General features: G+C 42.5%; 1 protein-coding gene across 2 annotated transcripts; it reads left to right on the top strand.

The window, feature by feature from the left end:
- The first annotated feature begins 1400 nt into the window (after positions 1-1400).
- LOC126639850 (24-hydroxycholesterol 7-alpha-hydroxylase) lies at positions 1401-23637 on the top strand. Of its 2 annotated transcripts, XM_050315105.1 has the most exons (12): positions 1403-1628; positions 6223-6358; positions 7688-7862; positions 9990-10139; positions 10801-10894; positions 12332-12430; positions 14302-14392; positions 15403-15536; positions 16375-16470; positions 18362-18450; positions 21945-22032; positions 22772-23637. In XM_050315105.1, exons 1-12 carry the CDS (start codon positions 1452-1454, stop codon positions 22841-22843), a joined length of 1401 nt encoding a protein of 466 aa, XP_050171062.1. In that variant the 5' UTR covers positions 1403-1451; the 3' UTR covers positions 22844-23637. The 2 variants fall into 2 exon arrangements, with proteins under 2 accessions (XP_050171063.1, XP_050171062.1); XM_050315106.1 differs by lacking the exon at positions 18362-18450 and having other exon boundaries at positions 1401-1628.
- The last annotated feature ends 744 nt before the right edge of the window (positions 23638-24381 follow it).

The raw sequence follows: 24381 nt of genomic DNA on the forward strand, positions 1-24381 counted from the left end.
TGTTTATGCCCACTGCCTCTTGCCCTTTCCCTGAGCACCAGTACAAAGATCCTGGCTCCATCCTCTTGGCACCCTTCCTTCAGGTGTCCATACACACTGATAAGATTCCCCTGACCCTTCTCTTTTCCAGACCGAGCTGTCCCAGCTCTCTCAGCCTCTCATCAAATAAGAGATGCTCCAGCCCCTTTATGAACTTCTTAGCACTTCACTGGGTTCACTCCAGTCTGGTCATATCTCTCACACTGGGAAGCTTAGAACTGGACCCAGCATTCCTCGTGGATCTCTCCAGCACTGAGCACAGGCAGAGGATCACCTCCCTCGATCTGCTGGTAACACTCTTCCTAATGCAACGTGGGGTGCTGTTGAGTGCAAAGACACATTTCTGACTTGTGTTTGACATGGTGTCCACCAAGACCCCAGATCTGCAATGTTCCTTTCCAGACAGGTGCCTTCCAGCCTGTACTGGTATGTGGTGGTGTTCCCACCCAGGGGCAGAACTTGGCATTTCGCCTTGCTGAACTTCATGAAGTCACTTTTCTGCTCTGAAAAGTTGGACCACATGATCCTTGAGGTTCCTTCCAACTGAGTATTCTGTGTTTTAAAGCTAAGTCCCTGTTTGCCCATTTTTTCAGCCTACTGAGGTCCCTCTGAATGGCAGCAGACTCATCTGGTCTGTCAGCCACTCCTCCTGGTTTTGTGTTCTCTTCTTGCTGAGGGTGTGTGGGGGAAGGCTGTGAGACCACCTCCTAGGGGGAATGTTTTATACCTAATGAATTCTGTATGTAATTTTGGTGTGCCACTTCTACGCATGCAAAGAAACTAATTTTACCACTGAACCCTTGTCTTCTGACATTGCAGTGATATAACACAGGCTTTGAATTGTCAGTTCAACCTCTTGCTTCTCAGACACTGGACACACATCCAGCCTTCAATGAGATGATCTCAGGCAGGTGAGAGATACCTTTCATGAGGTTTCTGCTTCAGGTGATGCCTGCAGAAGTTTCTTGCCATCTGACTTGCTGAAAGCTAAAAGGTCTGCGAATCACAACCTCTCCGCTTTGTAATCTCAATATTGCCAAAAAAGTAATCTTTTTTAACAGAAAAAATCTCTGCATTGCTTTGCCAGTGTCCCTGGCCATGTCCCTGGCTGCCTGAGCAGCCTCCCAGCAACTGGCACAAAGTCCAAGGACTTGCCACAGCAACATCTCAGTTTTGCAAGCCGTGGAAGTTGGTCCCCGTCCCAGAACGGAGCACAATTGGCTGATCCTTTCCCAGAACAAGGGCTTGTCCCCTGGGCTGCTTGGTGCTTTGACATCTTGTCTCCATGGCAGTGCTCAGCTGGCAGGGCTGATCAGAGAGGCCTATTCATTAACTCGGAGCCGGGGCCAGCACGGCCATGCCGGTGCCGCGGCGGCCTCAGCAGCTGCTGGGGCAGGCAGCGAGCGGGCAAAATGGATCTCACTCTCCTCTTGGCAGCAGTCCTGGGGCTCCTTATTGTCAAGGCTGTTTTGTTTCAGCTGAGAAACCCGAGCTGCCCTCCTTGCATCAGGAGCTGGATCCCTTGGTTTGGAGCCGCGTTTCAGTTCGGGAAAGCTCCTCTGGAGTTTATAGAGCAAGCTAGGAACAAGGTAATGTCTGTGGCGGCATGCCTGCTCGTGGGTGTGTGCTCAGGGTGGCTGCCTTCAAGGGGAAAGGCAATGAAAAGCCTCTGCATTAAGTTTTCTCCTTTCCTGTCACATTTTTATAACATCAGGAGCATTTAGCTGGTGAAGGATGGGCTTTGTACCACTAACATTGCTAAGTTGTGGATCTGATCCAGACACGATCTCTGTGCTGTGACTATCCTGCTTGGGCTTCTGCTGTTTTGCTTTTGCAGTCTGGCTGTGTGTTAATCTTGGTTTCAGCTAAGGTGGAAACCTCTGTGCCAAGCACGGGGACCAGGAAACTAATTATCTGCATGCCTGAAGTTAGGTGAGATTTTTGAGTACCAGCTGGTGTCCCTCAGCATTCAAGAGAGACACAGACATGTTTGGAAGGCAATGTTTTCCATCCTAAAAAACTTATCAAACGTGGGTGTGAAGATTTACCCCCTGGACATAACTTTCTTTCTCTGCGTCTGTTGGATAAAGACTAAATGGTTAATTTAGGTTAGATGCCTAATTTCTAGGTAGCTTATAATAACTGATATAAAAAAAACCAATTTCCCACCTTCATTCAGGGATGTATCACCTGCTACGGCGATGTAATCAGCCTCGAGTGTTCCATATTGAAGGATCACATAGCCCACTTGCAAAAACTGGCTAAAAATGAAACTATTGTAACATCCTGAAATAAACAAACAAACAAACAAAACCCCAAACAAACAAAAACACCCAACACATAAATAAATACTGGATGTTTAAATACTGGATGTTTAAAACTTGCTTTTTCATCTGTTAGATTTCAGATTTTTTAAGTACTTCTTTACAGTCATTACTGTTATAAACTCATGGTGTTAAATGAAAGCAGAGGTTTAAGTATAGTCTTTGAGAACATCAAGTGCTGTCAATCTTGCATTAAAGCACATTAGGTGCACCACGAGGTAAGATCGTGTGTATGATCTGGAGTTCCTTGGTTTCCTTGTGCTTAATAGGCCAGTTTTAACCTTATATTACTCTGTCTTTCCTGTATCTTTCATCTATGCACACCGTGATCATTTATTTGTTCATTCGTCATAGGGCAGAAATGTAGTACTGGAAGAAAACTCATTCCAGCCCATTCTCCTACTATTTCAGAAGCCATATAATCCTTTAAATAAACTGATCAAGCCTCGCTTAAATAATCCAGTCATCATATTCTTTTACTCTTCTGATATGAGGCTGTTAAAGAACCTCCTTGCCCTGTTCTGTTGCAAACACATCCTGGTGGCAGCCAAATTATAGCAGCCTGCCGGTCTGTCCTTTCCAGTGCAGTCCCTTTTGGGGACAGCTGTTTCACCATGACTTAAACTTCCTTTAGTTGCCTTTTGTTTCAAAGAAGCTTTTAGCCAAATCTCTTGGATGAAATTTTAAAACCAACCTGGAAGAAGAGTCGTTTTTGGGAGTTCATTCACAATGAGCAAAGCGTTTACATGTTTGTATTGATGTGCAAATGCTCACTTAGAGGCTCTGGGTTCATTAATTTAGGTGTTTGTTTGCCTGGAGACACCAAAAACACCTGAAGTACTTTGTAAACCCCAGGTTTTGTTGGGACAGAAACTAGAACAAGAAACATTTTCAGTGGGAGAAAACTCAAGATAAGGCAAAGCAGAACGGAAAGGCTTTCTTACATGTCTCCCCTTTGTTTTTGTGTTTGCAGATGGGACCTTTCCTTTGACTTTGTTTTTATTCGAGCAACTCAGTATCCTTGTGACCTCTCCCTGAGGTGCCCCTGGGCCAAGAGGGATGTCTCCATGCATCCCCCACGTTGGCTGCAGCAGCAGCATCTGACAGTCCCCCTGTCCCTGAGGAGGGCTGCTCTTTTGTTCTCCCTTCCTCTCCTTAAACACCCCAGGCACTGCAGAGTCTCCCTCCCTTGCCACCTCCCACACTTGCAGGCCGTGCTGAGGCCAGGAAAAATAAGCCTTTTCCTGCCTAGTCCCTTTTAAAGGAGTAGGCACTGTAGCAGAGTACAGCCAAACAAAACACATGCTGCTGCCAAAGGGGTCATTAACAGGCGTTACAGGGCTTGCAAAATACATCTGAAATAATTCCAGGCTCTTTAATATTGCCAGAACAGAGTTAAGTGTCCTTAGCACGAGCAAGCTGCCCCTGTAAAAGGTGATGCAGAAACAGGCTGTAGCTCCATAGGGTCATCACCTTCAGGGGAGACTCTTGCAGTTAGAAAAATCCTCCCCTGGATAAATCCTTCAGCCTGTCAAAGTGACACTCATTTCTTTCTTAATATCTCTCTTAATTCCTTTCTTTTTAAATTCCTTCTGTGTCTATCCCTCACTGCTTTCTCTCTCAAGCCCTGGAGTAACACAGCAGAATTCCACTGCTTCCAGCCTGCACTTTGCTTGAAGTTTGCTGCTTCTATTTTCCTCCTACAGAAGAAGCCGTGGGCTGGAAGAATTGTTTGCCTTTCCCCTTGTGTCATCACTGGGACTAAGAAAAGCAAGTTCCCCTGCTCAAATAAAATATTTAATCTCTGGTCTAATAAAAGATACCACCTCTTCCTCCTAAAGCTGCCTGGCTGGTTAAAGCAGTTTTGCAGGTGGTCTGGGATGGGTAACCAGGGCCACTGTGCAACATAACATACAGGGAGAGCTGCTTAATGAGGGGTTCAAAGGATGAAGCTCCTCACTTTGCCTTGTGGGGACTCATGGCAGACGTGACATGAGTTAGTAAGGAATTTCAAATTCTTCCTATCAGCTTGCTTATTAAGCTAACAGGAAAAGTTCAGTTAAACCCAGGAGATTGTTCTGCACTGTTGTAGGGACCTGTGGGATCCATGCATCCCTCTCAGTGTATTGACTGCATTTGGGACATGGTGCCATGTCTCAGGGCTCATCAGATGTCCCTGGAGGTCTGCGGCCCTGGTCCCGTGCACAGAAGACCAAAATATTGGAGTCCCTGAGACAGAGAAGGGTCATGGCACTGACCTCGTGTGTGTGTGTGGCAAGGGAGAGGAAACACAGCCAGTGCTCCCAGCTTCCAGCACGAGTCCTGATGCAACCGCAGCTGTCCCAGCTAAGAGTAGTTGCTCCCTGACTGTCAGTGCCCCATGGAAAAATGGCTGTTTCCCTGATTTCCTTCCTTTGGGATTTTGGAGAGCATCCTTCTGAAGTTTTTATTTCTCTGTCAGCTCAGATCTTCCTCTCACCATGGCACTGCAGTGTTTCCCAGTCTTTGGAAAAAACAGAGCTTTCATGAGTGAAAGCAGTAAATCCTAAGAGGATTTTTATTTTGCTTTCCCTGTCTCTATAGTAATCGGAGTCTGGTTGCTATTAGTTCAAAATTGATTTTATTTTAAAATTAGTTTAAATACATTATAATTTCAAATTTAAAAAATATTATTTGAAAACAGGTAGAGTATGAATTCACTAATTTTTATCCATCCTGATAATGAGGATCTGGACATGAAATAGCAACCTTAGGAATTTAGCTATTATAGAATCAGAGAATCATAGAATGGCCTGGCTTGGAAGGATCATCAAAGCTCATCTTTTTCACCCCCTGCCATGGGCAGGGACACCTTCAACTAGACCAGGTTACTCAGAGCCCCATCCAACCTGGCCTTGAACACTTATTATTAAAACAATATTTTATTTATTATCACCCAGAGAGTCTGAACAGTCATTCTTTCTTTAATAATTTACAGTTGAAGGACACAATCAAAATTCAACTGATGTCAAGAGGAATATTTTTCTTGGCTTCAAAGACCTTTTGATGAAGCAGACTTTCAATACAGACACACAGCAAAAGAAATGGTTACAGTCAATGGCATAAACCATGTGAGCAAGATGGAATGATTTTTTATGCCTACATCTGACAGAGAGTAGATATTGCACATCTCTTCTAGTTTAGAGTATTTGCAAGTATCAGTGACCATTTTCATAATGTAGGAATTCAGAAGCGAATGCCTATTGCTGAAAGTTTTGAGAGGGCTCTAGGATATTAGATTAAGGGAAGATGAAAGAGTGATTTGTGGCATCAAAAACCTTCCCTGAATGTAAGCCAGTCTGCTCTGCTCAAAGTTTTTTTGCTATTTTGATATTAATTTTTCAACATCTGTAAAAGTAAAAAATCATTGGTATGAAAGGAGGGGAGAAGAGGGGAGGGGAGAAATAAAAAGATGTAGGAGTGGGGATTTTTTTGCTAAAAAACTGTAGACCGAAATAGTTATGATTATGGATTTTTACACTGTGGGTACTTTGCTGTGGCAGCCAAGGGATGCAGTAGATAATCCTTCCCTTGGGTTCTCTAAATCCAGCTATGTTGGATTGTTTGAAATGTAATGTAATTCAAATACAAAGTGTTACTCTCAGAGAAGGAATCCCTTCTACTCTGCAAAAGGTCAGGCAGCCACAGATCACATTCCCTTCTGGTCCCTAAGTCTACAAATTTTGGTCTGATTTGTGATCCTCTTTGTGCAGTCCTGAACCAAGGGGTAGAGAGAGCAGAAGGGATCAGCTCCTCCCTCCAGACCTCTCAGCAGCACTGAGTTAACAATGCAGTAAGGTGAAATCTTTGTTTGTTTCAGTACGGCCCCGTGTTCACAATATTCGCTCTGGGAAAACGATTTACTTTTGTGACTGAGGAAGAAGGAACTGAAGTGTTTTTCAAATCTGAAGACTTAAACTTTGAACAGGCAGTACAACAAGCTGTGGAGAATGCAGGTAACTGAGACCTGGCTCTTTTTAAGTGAAATCAAATCTAGTTACCCAGGAACATTAAAGCAAACCAGAAGCCCGCTGGCTTTTTGATCACACCTTAAATGCTTATTTTAACCCATGACTATGCTGTGAAATGAAGGTGAAACTCAGTTTTTCCATGTGGATCCAGCACTGTAAACCTGCAAAGTGTTTGGATTCAGTCCCAAGGAATCAGAGTTTTCTGATCCAGGGGCTGTTATTACTTTTGTCATCAAGCAACCCAGGTTTGAGATCAGGTCCTTTTATGTGGCTGGACACTCCACCTGCGTGTACCACATTTGGAGTGAGTGTAGTCCTATCACTTAATTAGAAAATCATCTTGTAGCAGTAATTAGTTGTTACCCTGTGGTACAACAGTCATTAAAAATGGGTGAGGTATATATCCCATCCAGAGTTGCATGCTCTGTCAGCTCATGTGCTGATGTGCATGCATCCACATGTGCATGCATCCATCTGTGCATCCACACAGAATAGCACAGACAGGAATTCTTTGAGTAATTTGGCAATTTTGGACTGTGAAATGAGAGAAAAGCAAATTGTCAGAGAGATTAAATCACAGAATCTCTGTGGCTGGAAGGTACTGTTGGAGAATGCCTGGTCCAAGTCCCTGCTCAGAGCAATGTCAGTGACATCAGATTGCTCGGGGCTATGTCTAGTTGGGTTTTGAATATCTGCAGGACTGGAGACTCCTCAACCTGTTTGGGCAACCTGTTGCTGTGTTTGATCATCCTCACATTAAAAACTTCCCTGTGTCTCAGTGGAGTCTCCTTTGTTGCCATTTGTGCCTATTGCCTCCTGCCCTGAGAAGAGTCCTGGCCTCATCTTTCTCCCACCACCAGATATTTATCCACAGTGACAAGATCCCCCTGAGCCTTCTCCTCTCCAGGCTGAACAGTCCCAGCTCTCTCAGCCTGTCCTGAGAGGCTGTGCCACTGTAGAAAGGTGACACAAACTTTTTTTTTCCTGGGATAATTTATTTTTCATTACCGTCAGTTCTGTGGATGTGCATGCACATCTCTCTGTATTCCACTGGGGGGAAATCTCTGAATTGTTGATTCTGGCACTGAAGCTTCATGAGGCAGGAAGATGTTACACAGACTGGTAGAAGCAGAGGGCTCACCAAAATCTTTACTGTGTTAGAAAGAAGCTTACAGGGTATCTCACTCTAAGAAAATGAGGGTTAAGGCACTTAAATTACAGTCAAAAGTTCTGTGTAAAAGTTTTCACTCTGTCTTTCAGTCAAAATCTACTTTGTCTACTTTCCAAAACGTTTCTGTTTCTTTTTGCATTTAGTTTCTGTCCCTGCAGAATCATTTTATCAGAATCATGGTAACCTGTACAGCATGATGAAGGGGAAAATGAGTCCTTCCAATCTGCACATGTTCATGGGCACTCTGTGTAAGGAGCTGCATGAGCACATGGCTCACCTGGGCATGGAAGGCTCAGGCGACCTCAATGACCTGGTAAGGTAAGGGAGTTTTGCAGCGCATCTCCAATGCAGAGGTGTCCCACATGGGAGCAGAGATGTCACTGTAAAGCAGGTGGAGCTCAGGCTCTCAGGTGTTACAAAAGTTTTGTTGGAATGCTCATCACAGACTCACTGCTTCAGGTGGCTCACAGAGCGGGCAGGGTTTCATCTGAAGGTGTTTTCTTCCCAGATAGGAGAAGCACCTGAATTAACTGTTTGGAAAAAAACAACAACCACAGCATCTTTCAACAAACCCTGTTTCCCAGAAGAGGGGATAAAAACTTCACATGTTTATAAAGAACTTAAGAACAGACAAAATGCTTGATCTTCAGCAGGTTGAAAACTTTTCATGTTTGGGTCAAGCCTAGGCCAAAACTTAACTAAGTCCTCTGCAACTGACTTTGCTGCCAGAACTTCATCCTTCATGTAAAAAAAAAAAATCCCTTTACTGACAGTTTCATGTGACAACAACAGAGCTCTTAACTTCTCCTTTTTCCTGGTCATCTGGGACAACACATGTATCTTGTCTGTCCATCAGTACTAGAAGTTGAATATTCATAGAATCATAGAATAGTTTGGGATGGAACTGACCTTAAAGATCATCCTATTCCAATCCCCTGCCATGGGGGGGTTCTGCTAGACCTTCCACTAGACCAGATTCCTCAAAGCCCCATCTAACCTGGCCTTGAACACTTCCAAGGGATAGGTCAAATAATGCCTCTGGTTTAGACCTGTTTCTAACACCAGGTTGTCTTTTGATGGTTTTTCCTGCATAATACAGTAAGATAGAGCTTTTACTGCAGCTAAAACACTCAGCATCTGTCACTGCAATTACTGCAATATGGATTAACTGGGGAAAAATGTGGGGAAAGGGGCTTTGAAACCTCCCATCCCTCCCTTTGAAACCCTCCCATTATCCCACTGGTCTCGATAATGGGGTGCAAACCCTCACATCCCACAGTGTTTCCCCACTTGGCTTCTGAGATCAAAGTCACATCTGCTTCTTGTGAAAAAACGAGCATCACTGAATTGGTGGCGACCCACACCACTGCCTGGTGTGCTAATATTGGCTCATATTTTCCTGTTATTCCCCTTTCTGTGGTCTTTTAACCTGGGATCAAGTTTCTGTGGACAGGGATAGACCTGTTGTTCTGTGCTGTACTGGCACCAGCACAGACTGTGGTCCACAAGAGTCAGTAGTGCCATGAGCCTACAAGTCGTACCTGGAGCATCACATCCCACTGCATCCCTGATGCAGCCTTGGGACAGGGTGTTCTTTCCACTTCCATGGCTGTCCTGACATTAAAATCAGCTGTTGTTTGTTTAAAATTTAAAAACCCGAGTTATTAGCGAGATGAAAAAATACAGAATCCATAAAAGTCATCCACAATAAATCTGGTGTGTGGGGGGGTGATCTGTTCTTACAAAGCAGAGTAAAAGAATTAGAATGCAATGCCCCGGATAGCTGTTATTTAGCTGCCTCAAAACTAAATCCACAGAGCCACCAGATGGCCCCAGCTTCCTTATAATCTTTAGAAAAGCAGGAAAGTGAGTGCTATTCCCCGTTTAGCAGAGGCTGGAACGCTGCAAAGACTGAATAAGGGTTTCTTGAAACTAAAGAGTACAGGAGAAGGGTCTGAGAATGGAGCTCAGACTTTGCAGAATAACCGAGGAACAAGCAGGGAAGGAGTGAGATGAAAACAAAAGAACATTGTCTGTCCAGCAAAGCTGCATCCAGAGGAAGAAAGTTTGGGGGTATCTGGTCCAGAGGGGTTTGTGCAATGCCTGGAAGGTTCACATAGGCCCACCTGAAATGAGAGGGGTGGTTAATGGGGAGAAGGGCACCTTGGGGCCCAGAGCTTTTCTGCCACTGCTCAGGTGACCAAATGATAACTGATGAAGTTCAGCCACATGGAGAGGACCAGCCTGAGGTTTATGTATCTCCACATCTCTGCTTAAAATCTTAACAAAGGGTGTGAGTGTGATGTGAGCCCTGTGCCAGCCCTTCCATTCCGGCATGATACTTGAGTCCCACAAGGGTTGGCAGTTCAACATGCTACATCCTGACCTAAAACTGCTGCCATGGCTTCCTATGGCCCCTAAGTCTTGGGGATCTTGTCCTTGCAGGCATGTCATGTATCCAGCAGTGGTGAACACTTTGTTTGGGAAAGGCATCTGCCCGACAAGTCAGAGCGAAATCAAGGAGTTTGAAGAACATTTTCAGAAGTATGATGAGGACTTTGAATACGCTTCTCAGATGCCTGAGTGCTTCCTGAGGTAACAACCTTGCTTAGGTAGGCAGGGTCCAGCTTGGACCTGCCAGGGAGCAGCAGAATGGGGCAAAGGCACTGACCCTAAATGTGAGTACCAAGCTCAGATGATCTCCAGTGAGGTGTCTCTCTGATCTTTTTCATGCTTTAGCTGTTTTCCCAGCAGACCAATCTCAGGTTATGTGGCTGCCCTGTTGCAGAGTTGACCTTGGGTAGAAAGACTCAAATTCTGAGGGACAGAAGTGCTTGTAGAGCCTGTCAGTGCTCCCAGGGCCATGATATTGCCTTAAGCACCTCAAAATAGACTTCAGAAAGAATTGAGGGTACTCTAAAAATGTGGCCTTGATTTTCTTCAGGAGGATCATTCTTGAAAAGATTGGCCTAAGCTATCTGTCCAAAGCCACAATGAAAGCCTGTGGTGAAAAGGTAGGAAAATGTAGGAGTCTTGCAATCACAGGTCCTGGTTGCGAGATGAGGTCTGGCCAAGGTGAAGGTCTTGGACATGTCAGTCATCAGTTCAGTCAGTCAGACTGACACTTGGCTATTCATCAACTGACTGCTGCCCAGGGGCTTTTGGAAAACAAACAAGGAGTCCTTCTCATGGAAAAGGAAATGTTGGTTTGTACTGCCTCAGTTAAGTGCTTCTTGTTTGTTGCTTTTCTTTACAGGAACTGGTCTAAATCCAAAAAATGGCTTCTAAAATTGTTTGAGAAAGTAGTGTTGGATGCTGAAAGGACTAACCCTTCAGACACCACATCCAAGGTAAACATCCCAGGCCAAGAAATAAGATGACTTTGTTGTATATTGACTGAAGCAACGGAGGGCAGGAATTATTTCAGTACTGGAAGAAATAAATCAAATATGTCAACTTTTATAGCTATGCCTTCATTGTCCAGTATTGCTGTCACCTGCAGTAGGACAGATCCAGGCCCATAACTTTGAATCCTACTCCTCCATTTAGTTTATTTCCAGCAATTCTGAGGATTAACATCTTCCTCTGGGGAATTTTAAGCCAAGGGTTCAGAGCTATGATCCATTGCCAGCCTCCAGTATCACACTGCAGTGAGCAGTTGAAAGAGGTGAGAGAAAGACCCTTCAGTCGTTTCTCTGAGGGCACCATGCTGTGAAATCTCAAAACCTTACATGTACTATTTTTAAACCCTGGTGTAGAGTGAGTAGATCGTCCAACAGCCAGACTAGTAGAAAATAGCAGATTACTGGATTGGAAGCCAAGTACCCTAAATATTGATTGTGTCAAAGCTGTGATAAGTTGTTCCCCTGGTTATTCTCCTTAGCTCTGGCAGGAATTCTGTCGATACGGCTGACAAACGTGACGGCAGACTGGCCTGGGAATTCTGATTTACCAAATGATTGTAGAACAGGTCATTAAACAAAACAAGTTTTATTTAGACTTTAAAAGCTTTACATACTGCATTTTCTTGCATAAAATAAACCAGATTAATGAAAAGGAGGAGAAGGGTGCAGAGGGGATGCTGGGACGTAAGAAGGAGGCACAAACTTGGTGTCTTAGACTGGATGGGAATCTGAAAAAAAGATCAGTCATTTTTTTATTCAAGGTCAGCCTTATTCCCTCTGAAAAGTAGACAGGAAGCTTTGCTTTGAATGCATGGTTGCCCTGTATTTAAGGGAATAGTATAAACAAAAGCTGATCCTAGAACATTACACAGTTGCTATAGTTTCAAAGAGTATCCACCCATTGAAGTCACCACTTATGTCACCAACAAAGTGCCTGAAACCAGGGAGTTTACTGATGTATCAGACCATCTCTTCATAACAAGTATGAACAGAGAGAACATTTCCTTCATTTGCATTCATTCAACTGGTTCATTCCCATTTTCAGGTTCTTTAAAGGAGTAGAGCAGGAGTTAGAATAATTTCTTTTTTCTTTCTTCCACGCACAAGCAACAGTGGGGAGTGAGGGTGCCCAATTCCCTAAAATCTTTAAGGAAATTGAGAGCAGTGCAAGTATTGAGTAGGGATTCACGTGGTGCACTGAGTGCTTCTTGCTCTTTGCCTGTGTGAGTCTCACTTTCTCTTAACAGCTGTCATCTCTACTTTGTGGTTGCAAAAAACCCATAACTAACATTACTTCTCTTTGAGAAACTAGTCCTTGAATTCTAGTAAGCCCTACACATTTTAATATTTTTGGAAATAACCATTATCTTTTATTTATAACAGACACTACTGCAACATCTCCTGGACAACTTGCAAGGAAAACATTTAGCTCCCAATTATGGTCTCCTCATGCTCTGGGCTGCCCAAGCAAATGCTGTCCCTGTAAGTACATCAGCTACAGAAACATCTTCTCTCTATCCTGTTCAAAAGCCTGTATTTGGGAAGCAAAGACTTTGAAGCAGAGGTCACACACACACTGCATGGATTCCAAAGAAGGGATTATCACGCCCACATGCATCACTACAAATATACCCAGGCTGCAGTGTCACAGAAGCAATGACAAGAAAAGCTCTTCTTGTATTTTTCCTAAATTATGTTGTCCCCTATCATAACATTTCAGGAACATAAGCCTCATAGCTATTAAGATCAGAGCCTTAAGCTGTGAAGAGCATTTAGCTCTGTTTTGAAGCACTGTGGCTGTGTTATAGTAAAGACTCTTATTTTAGATATCCTGGTGTTACCAATTGTAAAGGATATCAGAAGCATAATATAGAGTAACTTCATCCGTGTGTAAATCCTTGAGTGAATTTGTCTCTTTCATTTTGGGGGATCTGCTGTAAAAATGCCAGTGGAAGAAAAGCAACGGTTTGATTCTACTCCTGTTAAGTTTTGTCCATGTTAGAAAAGGATTTGCTGGATTAATGATACTGATATAAGTATGCTAACAAGCCCAATATATCTAACACATCTTAGGCTGGCCAAAGACATTTATAGGAATTTCTCAGATGAAAAATCCATAGCAGCAAAACCATCCTTTATTTACCATGACTACTAAGCCCTTTCCAGCGCAGTTATGTCCATTACAGATGTGATGTAGAAAAACATGATAGTGAGTTATTTTTATATGCACCCCTAATGGATATATCTATGTTTTTTGTAGATTGGATATTACTGAAATTTAGCCTAAGGGAAATTCATCCATTTCAGTGAGGTTTCTGTGGATTCATGTGTTGGTATAAGTGGGAGGCATAGCCTGCTGTCTGTTATCAGGATAACTGACATTCCTTCCACAACACTTACTCCTGTAATATTCAGCTGTAAATAGACATACAGATATTTCACTGTTTCTCAGAATAGGCACAACCACTGTTCTGGGGAATGGAATGATGGAAAAAAAGGCCTTTCATCTTCCAAGGGCATTTTTTTACAAGCATTTTAAACCCTTTTATCTGAAACAATTCAGTTATCCCTCCTTAGCCCGCAGAGTGAAGCCACAACGTCCAAGTGCTGTACAAGAAAACTAAGCTACCAGATTTCTTTTGCAGAAGGAGGACCTGCATCCATGTCGGGCTATTTGGGAAATAACAGTAAGAGTTCTCATCCCTCACCAGCACAGATGGCCCATGACCAGATCTGTGTGCAGGCTGCACCTCCTGCCAGCTCAGCAAGAGGAGAGAGACTCCTGGCACTGCTGCCAGTCCTTCTGGTTTCATCCTACTTAAGAGGATTTTCTCCTTTCCTAAATTTCTTGATTTTCAACTTCATTGCATAATCAGTTAGCAAATTATTTCTAAAGGGGATATACTACTGTTTTGCTGTTAATTAAAACTTTTCCTGCCCGTTTTAGTGTGACTACGACAGTGCCCTGCAAATTATTTAACCTCATTTCTGCTAGTATTAGTAGGAATTTTATTTCCATTCATGAAGCTGAAACTAATCACACACAATGATTTCGTAGTTTATTTTAACACCTAGTTATTTGAAAATAACCAAAGGATTCTGTGCTTCAAAGCTCAAGGCCAAAGCTATATAATGTTCACTAAAGATAAGTACACAGCAGATGACTAGACATAATCTCCCAGGAGCTGAGCCCTTAGATATGGATTTACCCAGGGAGCACAGCTCCAACTACAACAGGCACATTAAAAAAAAAAAAAAGTGGAAATTTTTTTCACCTACCTCTGTGATTTGCTACAAAGATACTGTCATTCTGTTCTGTATTCCTAAATTCAAGGGTTTCCATCTCTGTTTAGGTTGCATTTTGGACCCTTGCTTTCATACTGTCTCATCCTTCCATTTACAAGAAAGTCATGGAAGACCTGGCTTCTGTTTTTGGCAAAGCAGGTAATAAATCTGATTGTGTCCTGGAAGTTAGAAATGATTTATTCTGTGTTGGCCCAGCACACAGTACACTTGGTCAGGGAACAATGAGTGTTGCTGCTAAGAGTGCTACTGGTAACGTAGAGTCCAGCTCTCAGTTCTTTACTCAGCATATGCTCAAGAAGTATTTTTAAGCAAAACACCTTTGATGTTATCAAAAGAAGGTAGGAAAAGACCTGTATGTGTTTCCTCATTCCTATCATTTAAACTTAGATTTGTACTAACCAGTGTTGTGATTTTTCCATGTACCTATCTATGATAGGGTCAGATGAGGTCTTTCAGTTCAGCTGCTTTTCATGGTGTGATGTTCACCAGTTCCAGCTATTCTGTGGAAGAAAGCAGGCCAGGAACTGTTCTCTTTCTGTCATCAGAGGCCAATTTATCCAGCATGATTCACCCCCCATGGCTAATCTCTTTCCCTCAAAAAGCAGTTACCTACTGGGAGCAGTGATTCCCATATGCAGTACCCTGAACCCTGCTTGGAGTTTCATGGAAGGCTCTTTGTTGACATGGGTCAAAACCATATCAAGAAACATGTCAATAATTAGCTAATAAAGAAAATCAAAAAGCAGTGCTTAAGCCTTTCTCCTGGCCCTGTTTCATTTGCTTGTGTTGACACAGCCCAGGAGCTCAGCCATGGCTTCTTGTCTTGGTGCCTACAGTCCCTGCGACTTCCATGCAGCGTCCTACCAAAGCCCTGAAAAATTCTCACCTTCCAAAGACTCTTACCTTCCAAAATGACCTTTCTTTGGCTTCTCTTGGCCAACACCATATCTACTACAGCACCTTAGATTTATTACATTCTCTTCAATGGCTTTTCTTAAAGCTTTGAAATATAAAGAAAAATTTTGGACTGTAAAATATGTCTTGAAGTATTTTACCAACAGTTCTAAATCTAGATATGTCAGCCTCTATCAGAAACAAGTATGAAATCTCATTTTTTACACTGAGTCTTCTTTCTCACGCTGCAACAGGTAAAGATAAACTGGAAGTCTCTGAAGAGGACCTGAAGAAGCTCCCTTTTATCAAATGGTGCACTTTGGAAGCCATACGGCTGAGGTCTCCAGGTGCAATCACCAAGAAAGTAATAAACCCAATTAGAATTAAGGTGAGATTTGGTTGTGGGGTTTTTTTCCCCCCAAAGGTTGCTGTATGATTTGCCTGGAAAGGGTTCTCCCAGTAGATCTGGATAAAATTAAAGGGCCAGAGATATTCCCCAGTCTCACAGATATATTCTTTTTGATAGAGTTATTCACCATCATTAATTTCTGAGTGGCTTTCCTTCTCTTTGTCACAGTCTTACCTTCAATTTTTAGGTGATTTTAGAATGAATTGAATTGAGATGGAGATACTGTGCTGATGGTATGTAAAATAGTAATCAGACACAACAAATGTAGTAGAAAGGACCACAATTTAGTAACTGATAAAATTCGTTCTTTGTTTGTCCTCCTCACTGACGTTCAGAAGGGAGGTGTCAGCACTCAGGAATCTGACAAAGAAATGTTTGGGAAAAACCCACTCTCTTAAGGAATCAGTGCTCCTGATACTTAAGAAATTACTAATGTCTACTGTCATATAAGACCTTCTACGAATTTCTTTACATTGAATGAAATGTTTCACAAAAGATTTAGAAAAAAACCAAACAGCTCACATGGTACATCAAGAAGCAGGACAGACAGAAATAGTGCTTTTTTTCTTTTGATACCTGAAAAAAACAAATTAGAACACAAATAGTCTCTTCATGGTCTCCACTGTTTAGGCTTTATGGAAGAAAACAGCAACAGCAAGAAGAAACCTCAAATATGTAATATGGCCATCATTGCTTTATCACCTTCACTTGTTCTCTCTTAGGACTTTCTGCTGATGGAAGAGAAGTACCAAGGAGGGACTCTTTTGGGAGTTGACTTGTGATTTTCTCCCTTCTTAGAGTTTTTTCTTCTTTTCAGAATTTCACCATCCCTGCAGGTGACATGCTGATGTTGTCGCCCTATTGGCTGCACAGGAATCCAAAATATTTTCCAGACCCAGAAATGTTCAAACCTGTAAGTTGTCACCTCTTGGTGTGGGTATTTTGCTGTCTTTTCTCTAGCTCACTTATTTCACAGCAAAAGCTGTAAAATAGTGTCTGTGAACAGACAAATTTGCACAAAGTTGAGCATTCCCCATTCCCTGGAGGATGGCCTCGTACACAGAGAAGATGGGCCCACAAAGGGCCTGTAAGAATAAGCAAGACTGTAAATTCAGTGACATTTCAGGTAATATGTTACTCCTTCATATCACTGTGATCTTGACTTCATCACTCTCTGCAACTCCCTGACAGGAGGTTGTAGCCAGGTGGGGGTCAGTCTCTTCTCCTAAGTAACAGCTCATAGGATAAGAGGAAACATCCTCAAGGCATGCCAGGGGAGGTTTATATTGGATATTAGGAAAAATTTCTTCACTGAAAGGGTTTTCAGGCACTGGAACAGGCTGCTCAAGGAAGTAATGGAGTCACTATCCCTGTAGGGATTTAAAAGATGTGTAGATGTGACATTTGGGGACATGGTTTAGTGTGGCCTTGGCAATGTTGGGTTAATGGCTGGACTCAGTGATGTTAAAGGTCTTTTCCAATCAAACTAATTCTATGATTCTATGATTCCAAGTACTCTCCTCTCCCTGTCAGATGATTTCTGGTAGGTATTAGCTCTACTAATTTAGTAGTTAATCTAGTTTCTTGATTATTATTCCACTGCAGGTGGCTGTGTGGGCAGGCTTGTAACTGCTCTTTTTAGCACCATCTGATATAGAACAGTTTGTCTTTTTTATAGAAATACATCAAGGAGTAATTTAAACAAAACTTCCTTTCTAGCAAACTCTTCCCAATTTGAAATCTCTCATAACAATTCCTGCGTGTTTGAAATCTGAAGCTGAAACCGTGATGCAGCAGCTTATTTCTTTAGTAACTTTATTCCTAAAAAGCAAGTTAGCTTTTTATTTTAGAAACTCGCCTTTTTTTTTTTTTTTCCTGGGGAATAGATGAGTGCTCCTTGGCATTTGAATGACATTTTCATTCCACATGTGTCACCTCCTTCCTCATCCCTTAGATTTTTTTCTTTCTTTTAATGAGTTTTGATGCTAACAGGCTTCCTGTTCAGAAAGCTTCAAACACCCCTAGCTGAAAAAAATAAAAACAGCTTAAACCAAATAAAGACAAGGTTGCATCTTCTCTGGTACAGCTTCATCAGAGCAGTTCACCACCAGAACCTTGACAGGGTGTTATTTGGCAGAGTTGCACTGAGTTTGTGGAGGCTGGTTTGTCACTCAGCAGTCAAGAGATTTGCCTCTCTCAGTGTCACCCACCAAAACTTCAGCCTTGTCCCTTGTGTTGTTCCTTTTCTCTCAAAGCAACAAAGGATGGATAAGGATCCCTCTGGGCTCTTTTTGTTCCAAATCACACAATGGCTTACACCAAATACAGCTCATGGACCTCTGTGCACAGAATCTTAGAGATGTTTTTTGTGCAAGATATGCACGAGCCACTTGTGTGTCATGACACAATTTTGTGGCTGAGGCTTCCTCCAGTACTTGTTGAACATTTGCTTTGCATTTCTGTATGTTCAAAAGAATAAGGTTCCATTTCTTATGGGCATTCCAATAGGTCAAGATGCAGCATTTAGGAAATGGGGAGGTATAGGAAGAATGCTTTAGGGGTGAGTTTGAAAACTCCACCAGCATTTTGAGGCACCTAAATATGTTTTAGATGGGACCCTCATTTCTTTCCCCGAGTCAGTGCTGACTTTTGAATCCAGACTTTAACAGGTTGAATGCAAAAAAATGGCATTAGTGCAACTTTGTATTGAGGATTAGCTGTCCAAGGTCATTTTTAGCCTGAAGAAATAAAGTTAAGCTTTATTTATATAAGGCTGATTTGGAAAAAAAGGTTTCTTCCCACAGGATCGTTGGAAAGAGGCAAATTTAGAGAAGAATGCTTTCTTGGACAGCTTTGTGGCATTTGGAGGAGGGAAGCATCAGTGTCCAGGAAGGTCAGTGAAACAGCTGGGGTTTATTTATTCCCAAATCCTGCAGAGAACAACTCTCTTGAACTGGGCTCCTCTTACACTTGGAGATAAAGTGTTTGCTTTGCTCTTTTTCAGTCTCCTAATGTTCGGCATCATCTGGACCTTGTTTAAACTGATTTGAAAGTAGTTTCATTCCTGGAAAAGACAGGCTAAGTCACACTGTAAAAGCAGAATCTGAGACTAGTGTATCAAGAGATATTGCCCCTCCATCCCCTGGAAGCAAACTCAGCCCAGCTCTGCCTCTGCTGAGGCATCTTTTTATCAAGGGGGAGTTGTCCCACTTGCAAACTTGCCAGTTTACAGACAGAGGTATTTAAGCTGCCATAAACCAGTTCTAAACAAACCTACAGAACATTTCTCTGGTCTGAGACTCTCATTCCATCTTCTAAAATGCCACTGCCATCTTTGCTGATCTTGGAATATTTTAACTGGCCCCTCTGTGTTTGAATCTTGTCTTTGCATTAAGGCCCACGCAATTGTGTAATGGCTTAAATTGCAGATCCTGTCTCACTTCACTCCTCCAGCAATGCCAGTCTTGATGCTTCCTGCATTCCTTCTGCTGTTTTCTCTGCTGTCCCTCTTCCTGGAACAAGTCCCAGGGAGCCAGCTGCTCCTCGTTTCTGTGTTCAAACATCTCTATGCTCAATCCTCTGCCTTCAAAACCTGGTCTCCTCTAAGAAGCAAGCAACCAAGAATCCTTAAAACTAGTCATTTTATCTTGAGTCCCATGCAGAGCAAGGACTCTGGAGGGAGTTGCAGAGGATCTGCATTCTGGAATCTGCTCCCTGTAGCAGGCTGGACATGACTGTCAGATAAACTTTGTGAAGGCATTCAAGTGAGCAAAATGAATAAAACTGCATTCACTATTCAGGCTTGCCAGAGGAAAGTGCTCCCTCGCTGCTGCACCTCCGTGGCTTGTACCATATTCCTGAGCTAAATATGAGCACAGCCTCATTCCCAGCAAGGGTGACAGCAAAATTCACGAGAGGCATCTGCAGGTACAGGGAATGCTGCAAAACAATGTTTCTGAAAGCTGTTTGTTTGTATATCCTGACCTATTTGTTCAGCTTGTTCTCTGGACTCTGATAAGATCTTTAAAATAAGTTTGTGTTTAGGGAGAAAATGATAACATTTCTACATAGACAACAGATGGAGAATATTTTTCTTGCTGACAGACAAAAAAACTCTTTAAAACTGTTTGGCAGTTCACATGGTAACATACAACTTCAAGTTTTTCAGCAGTAACTGTAAAAGAATAATGTGGTGGTATTGAAAAAAAGAAAATTAAATCAACGGTTGTATCTAGATTCCAGGGTGCAGATTTTCCTGATGTGACTGAATGAAAGAGTGATATTTCAACTTTAAGATGCATTTTCCTTTAATCCACTAATGAGATTTATAAATTAAATGCATGAAACATTTAATTTCTCCTTTGCAAAAGTTCAGCATGAAATGAAAAGCTAATGAAACTGAAAGCTGGTAAATAACTTACTTGTCAAATATGCTAGCAAACTGACATGGGAAGAGCTCCCACAAAGCCATTTCTGTGTCATCTTTTTTACCTAAAGGAAAAATGTGATGTCAGTTTGACTCCTTTGGTCTAACCAGGTGATTATTGTCTGTGTGACTGTGCTCATCTTGCATGGCTCTGTCTGTTGTCTCCTGTCTTGTGCTGACACTGTAAAACCAGTGCAACAGCTGTGATTTCCTTCTCAGGCTCCATTTACTGCAGGATCTTAATCCACAGCTGGGATCCTGGGTTCCAGCACCACCCAAATATGTAGCACTGGGGGCAAGATTTCAGAAAGCACATCTTGGCCCAGGCCCTTTGTCACTAAATTAAATGGGAAGGCATCAGTGACTGAGGGTTTTTACAGGAAAACTGCTCTAGGACTCAGTTGTGAACATGAAAGACAGGTGAGAACTAAGGGGCTTTAGCATTTTGGTGCAGGAAAGCTCATGGTTTCTGCTCAGTACAACGAGCCATGGAAGACACACGCTGGAATGCTGCAGTCTGGCCTTTCACTCCTGGGCTGTCCTTCTGACCACCCTCAGACACACGTGTTGCTTATTATCCTTGTATCTTAGCATCTCTGTGTGCAGAGCAGAGCAACCACAGCAGCCTGTTGGGAAAAGCACTCTGGGATCTGGTGGTGGGAAGTGCTGTGGTCAGTTGCTGGTTATATCCGTGGGACAGGCTGCAGAGGGTACAGAGGTGTGAGGGCTGTGCAGCCCACCTCTGGCTGTGCTGGTGTTTGAAGGACTTCCACATTCTGGGAAATCCAGATGCATTTGGGTGTTTGGTTGCATCATGGTCCACCCCTGCCAGACCAGTGAGGGGGCTCAGAACCAGGACCCTGCTGTGCCATCCCACCATTGTACAGTGCTGCAGGCATGGAGCACTGCACTGCTTTCCCCAGAGCTCAAGGTCACCAAAAGCTCCCTGTCACAAGGTAGTTCCAGTGTGACATCACAGAGATAATTTGGGTCTGAAGCTGTGCTAAAACAAACAAGCATCCTCCCACTCCAGAGCCCAGGGCAGCTCCATGTGCATATCCTGATGGCTCTGCAGGAGTTAGCCTGGGTCTCCTGGGGCTTATAAACTTCTCTTCACACCTGCCAGGCCAATTCCAGACTGACACATGCACAGTCACATGGCCTCCTCCCCTGTGAATTCCCCAATAGATGTTTCATCCAGGTTTTCCAGCACCTCTTAGATTATGGAAAATAACCTGTAGAAGAGGAAGGTAGTATTACTATTTTAACTGTGTATTTATGACTTCTATCTAAATTCTGCAAGTGAGTAATCCCATGACCGAGCATAGGTGTACGCTGCTTAATGCAGAAACCTTTTGTACTTATCAACCTTAAAAAACAATAGCCTGGAGGAGTTCACCTGCAGTTATCCGAAATCTTCTCCGGCCTGACTAAAAAGGACCTTTCTGAGAGTGTTACAGAAAAAAGAAATCATGCCCTTGGGTCTCCTACTGCATCCTAATGCTGATGCATTAAATAATAACTCCCACTGTCACCGCGCTCTGATGTCATCAGGCTCCCAGCTGTATTATATAACTTTATATAGCACGATTAGTCATATGGCCTTTTCTGTGTTTGACTGCCTTCTCACTCCTAGGAAGTTATTTCAAGTCAGCAAGCTTTAGGAGAACATAAATGTTTATACAGTGGAAAAATCCATAATGATAAGGGGCTGGTTTAAAATGGGGTGTCAGAAGGATAATGTTTCACTGGAAAGAAGGGGCAGCCACTACACTCCTGTTCTTTGTTGAGGAACAGAGCTGAACAAAGCTACACCAGATTTCCCTGTGGAAGATAAACTTTCAAGCAGAACTAAAGCATGGAGTGTAAAATGCGTCACAGACACCCTGTTTGTTACCTGATGATAACACACGTGTGATATTCAGGCTGGATGGCGAATGTTTTCCTCCCTGTTCTTGCAGGTGGTTTGCGATCATGGAAATCCAGTTGTTCGTTGTGCTGTTCCTGTACAAGTATGAATTTGTGGCGTTGGATGCAGTACCAAAGGAGGTAAGAGTTTCCATGCAGTCATATAGCATTCCCCATCTTTATATCCTCCATTCATCAGGCTCAGCTGAACAGCCATGCTCAACTGTGTTTATGTATAATGAAATGAAACTTTGAGAGGAGTGTTATAAGACATGTAATGCGTAGCTCAGTGTTTGTTTGAACTCAGAAAACCCAGAATAACTTCAGCAATTCCAGTTAGTAGGGCTGCACTGTCCATACAACAAGAGTATTTTGTCTCATCATTGCCTAAACATCACCAGACATTTAATAATTGCTTTCTGCCCCTCACAAAAACAGTAAATATGGAACTGGATCATTAGTACTCTAAAATTATGGAATCAGATGCAGCACTTGCAGTTCTCTTCCACTCCATATTCAGTGGTGGAAGGTAAATCATTAGGGTAAGACTGAAGGAGTAACTGCGACACAGAGAGGTTTTATCACTAAGGGAGAATGGCACAGTCTCCACTTTATTATTTGAATATTTTGAAAATATTCAGAACTGTGAGAGCTGCTTAAGAGCTCTTGTGTCATCCTGGCAGAGTGACTGGAATAAAAACTAATCACAAAGGCCTTCCTCAATGGCTTTGGCAAAGCCAAGAAATACTCTTGGTATTTGGTTTTGGTTCTATAAGACCAAAGCTCCAAGGATATGTTTATATCTTAATACTGAAGCATGATAATGAATCCAATAACTGAACTAACTTAAATGTTCCTACTGATTTTCTTCTCTCTGCAGAGCCCTTTACACTTGGTGGGGACGCAGCAACCCATGGCACCATTCCGGGTCCAGTATAAATGCTGGGAATAAAAGCTGCCCAGCACTAACCTTCCTTTGCCATCCCCCCCTGGATGGATGAACCACTGAGCTGCTTCCCTATCCTACACCTACAGATAGGTTTTCTGCCTGAAGAGTTCTTAATTTCAACTTTGAATGCTGCACATACTCAATATTCACATATTCAGTGCTGAATTGTGCTGTGCCATACCAGAATAGTTGTACCTGTGCTCTGCACCTGGTTACCCACCTCCTAGTGCTTACAATCCAAGCTCTCCTGCTGCATTCATAATTTGGGTGGCAGTTATTCACAGACTTTGCAAATCTGATATGCTAAGCTTGCCAACCAAACATTCAGGACAAAAAGCTGCAGTGTTCGGAAATCCTGCGTGGAAGCTGTGCTAGAATAAGCTACAACAAGCAGGTTGCTTCAAACCAAGGCCAAAGTGGTGCCTCATGCTAAGAAATCAGATTGGTAACACTGTACATCTCCCTGGTGTTGGTGTGCACAAAATCCAGGACAGTCTGAGCAGAGACCACCAGATCAGACCCACAGCCTGATAAAGTATCATGACTTCTGTGCCACTGCCTGTGTGGGTAGGTGAAGATCTGGCCTGCTCTGCCTGCAACAGGGGCCAACTTTTTGCAAATAAAATGCATTTGTAATGGAAAAATTGTAATCACTTGGGGTCTTGTTCCACTGGAGCCCCTAAAATTTCTGTTGAGCATTACTTGTTTCACAGGATTCAGGATCGGTCCTTGCATGAATATGCAATGAAAGTTTGACCGTGATGTTCAGCTCCCAATAAAAAGTGATTGCAAGAAAAGACTGGTTGTCTAATATCTAGAACACTTTTGCTTTCCCTTTCATATGACTTATAGAACAAATTGCACAAATCCAAGAATATTCAATCCTATAAAGAATACCTAGTAAAGGTTTTTTGAAGGAGCTGTCAAGTAAGTTCAGATAACACTTTTGCTGCTGTCAGATTTCATGTACAATAATAGCTGGCATGTATTTTTAGTCTTTAAAGATTATTCATCATTTTAAAACTATTTGCAGAAAAAAAAAAATCCCACACAAATAGACTTTCAACAACAGTAAAAACTATGGGAAAAACAAGCATAGGAAAATAACACATTGTACAATTCATTACGTGGTTGGCTTACCTTTGTTATGGATAGAACAACTTCAGTGATTTATATGGTTGGAAAATGATTCATCCAACTTCTAATTTAGCTCATTAGTCAACTCTGCAAGAGTTGCACTCTTAACTGCTGTTTCAGTGTCTCTTCCAAAACTGAGATCTATTCCCTTGGTTTTTGTGCGTGGTATTACCTAAAGTGTATATTCTAATTTTAAAATTTGGCAATCATTGCAATATCTGTAAGGCCAGGTGGGACAGGGCTTTGAGCAACCTGGTTTAGTGGAAGGTGTTCTTGCCCATGGCATGGAGTTGAAATCAGAAAATCTTTTGAAGGTCATTTTCAACCTAAACCATTCTGTGATTCTGTGGTTTTATGTATCTGGCAGTTTTGCAAAGTTTTGGGTTTTTTTCTCCCAAAAGCAC

The sequence above is a fragment of the Myiozetetes cayanensis genome, unplaced genomic scaffold (genome assembly GCF_022539395.1).
Source record: "Myiozetetes cayanensis isolate MyiCay16 unplaced genomic scaffold, myiCay2020 scf2-11, whole genome shotgun sequence".
NCBI lineage: Eukaryota > Metazoa > Chordata > Aves > Passeriformes > Tyrannidae > Myiozetetes > Myiozetetes cayanensis.

What these genes read in the sequence shown, in the direction of transcription:
- LOC126639850 (XM_050315105.1), top strand. Translation starts at nt 1,452, where the DNA reads ATGGATCTCACTCTCCTCTTGGCAGCAGTCCTGGGGCTCCTTATTGTC. An exon ending in CTTCAGACACCACATCCAAG is followed by an intron (nt 10,895 to 12,331) that starts GTAAACATCCCA and finishes TATTTATAACAG; the next exon opens with ACACTACTGCAACATCTCCT. An exon ending in TAAACCCAATTAGAATTAAG is followed by an intron (nt 15,537 to 16,374) that starts GTGAGATTTGGT and finishes TCTTCTTTTCAG; the next exon opens with AATTTCACCATCCCTGCAGG.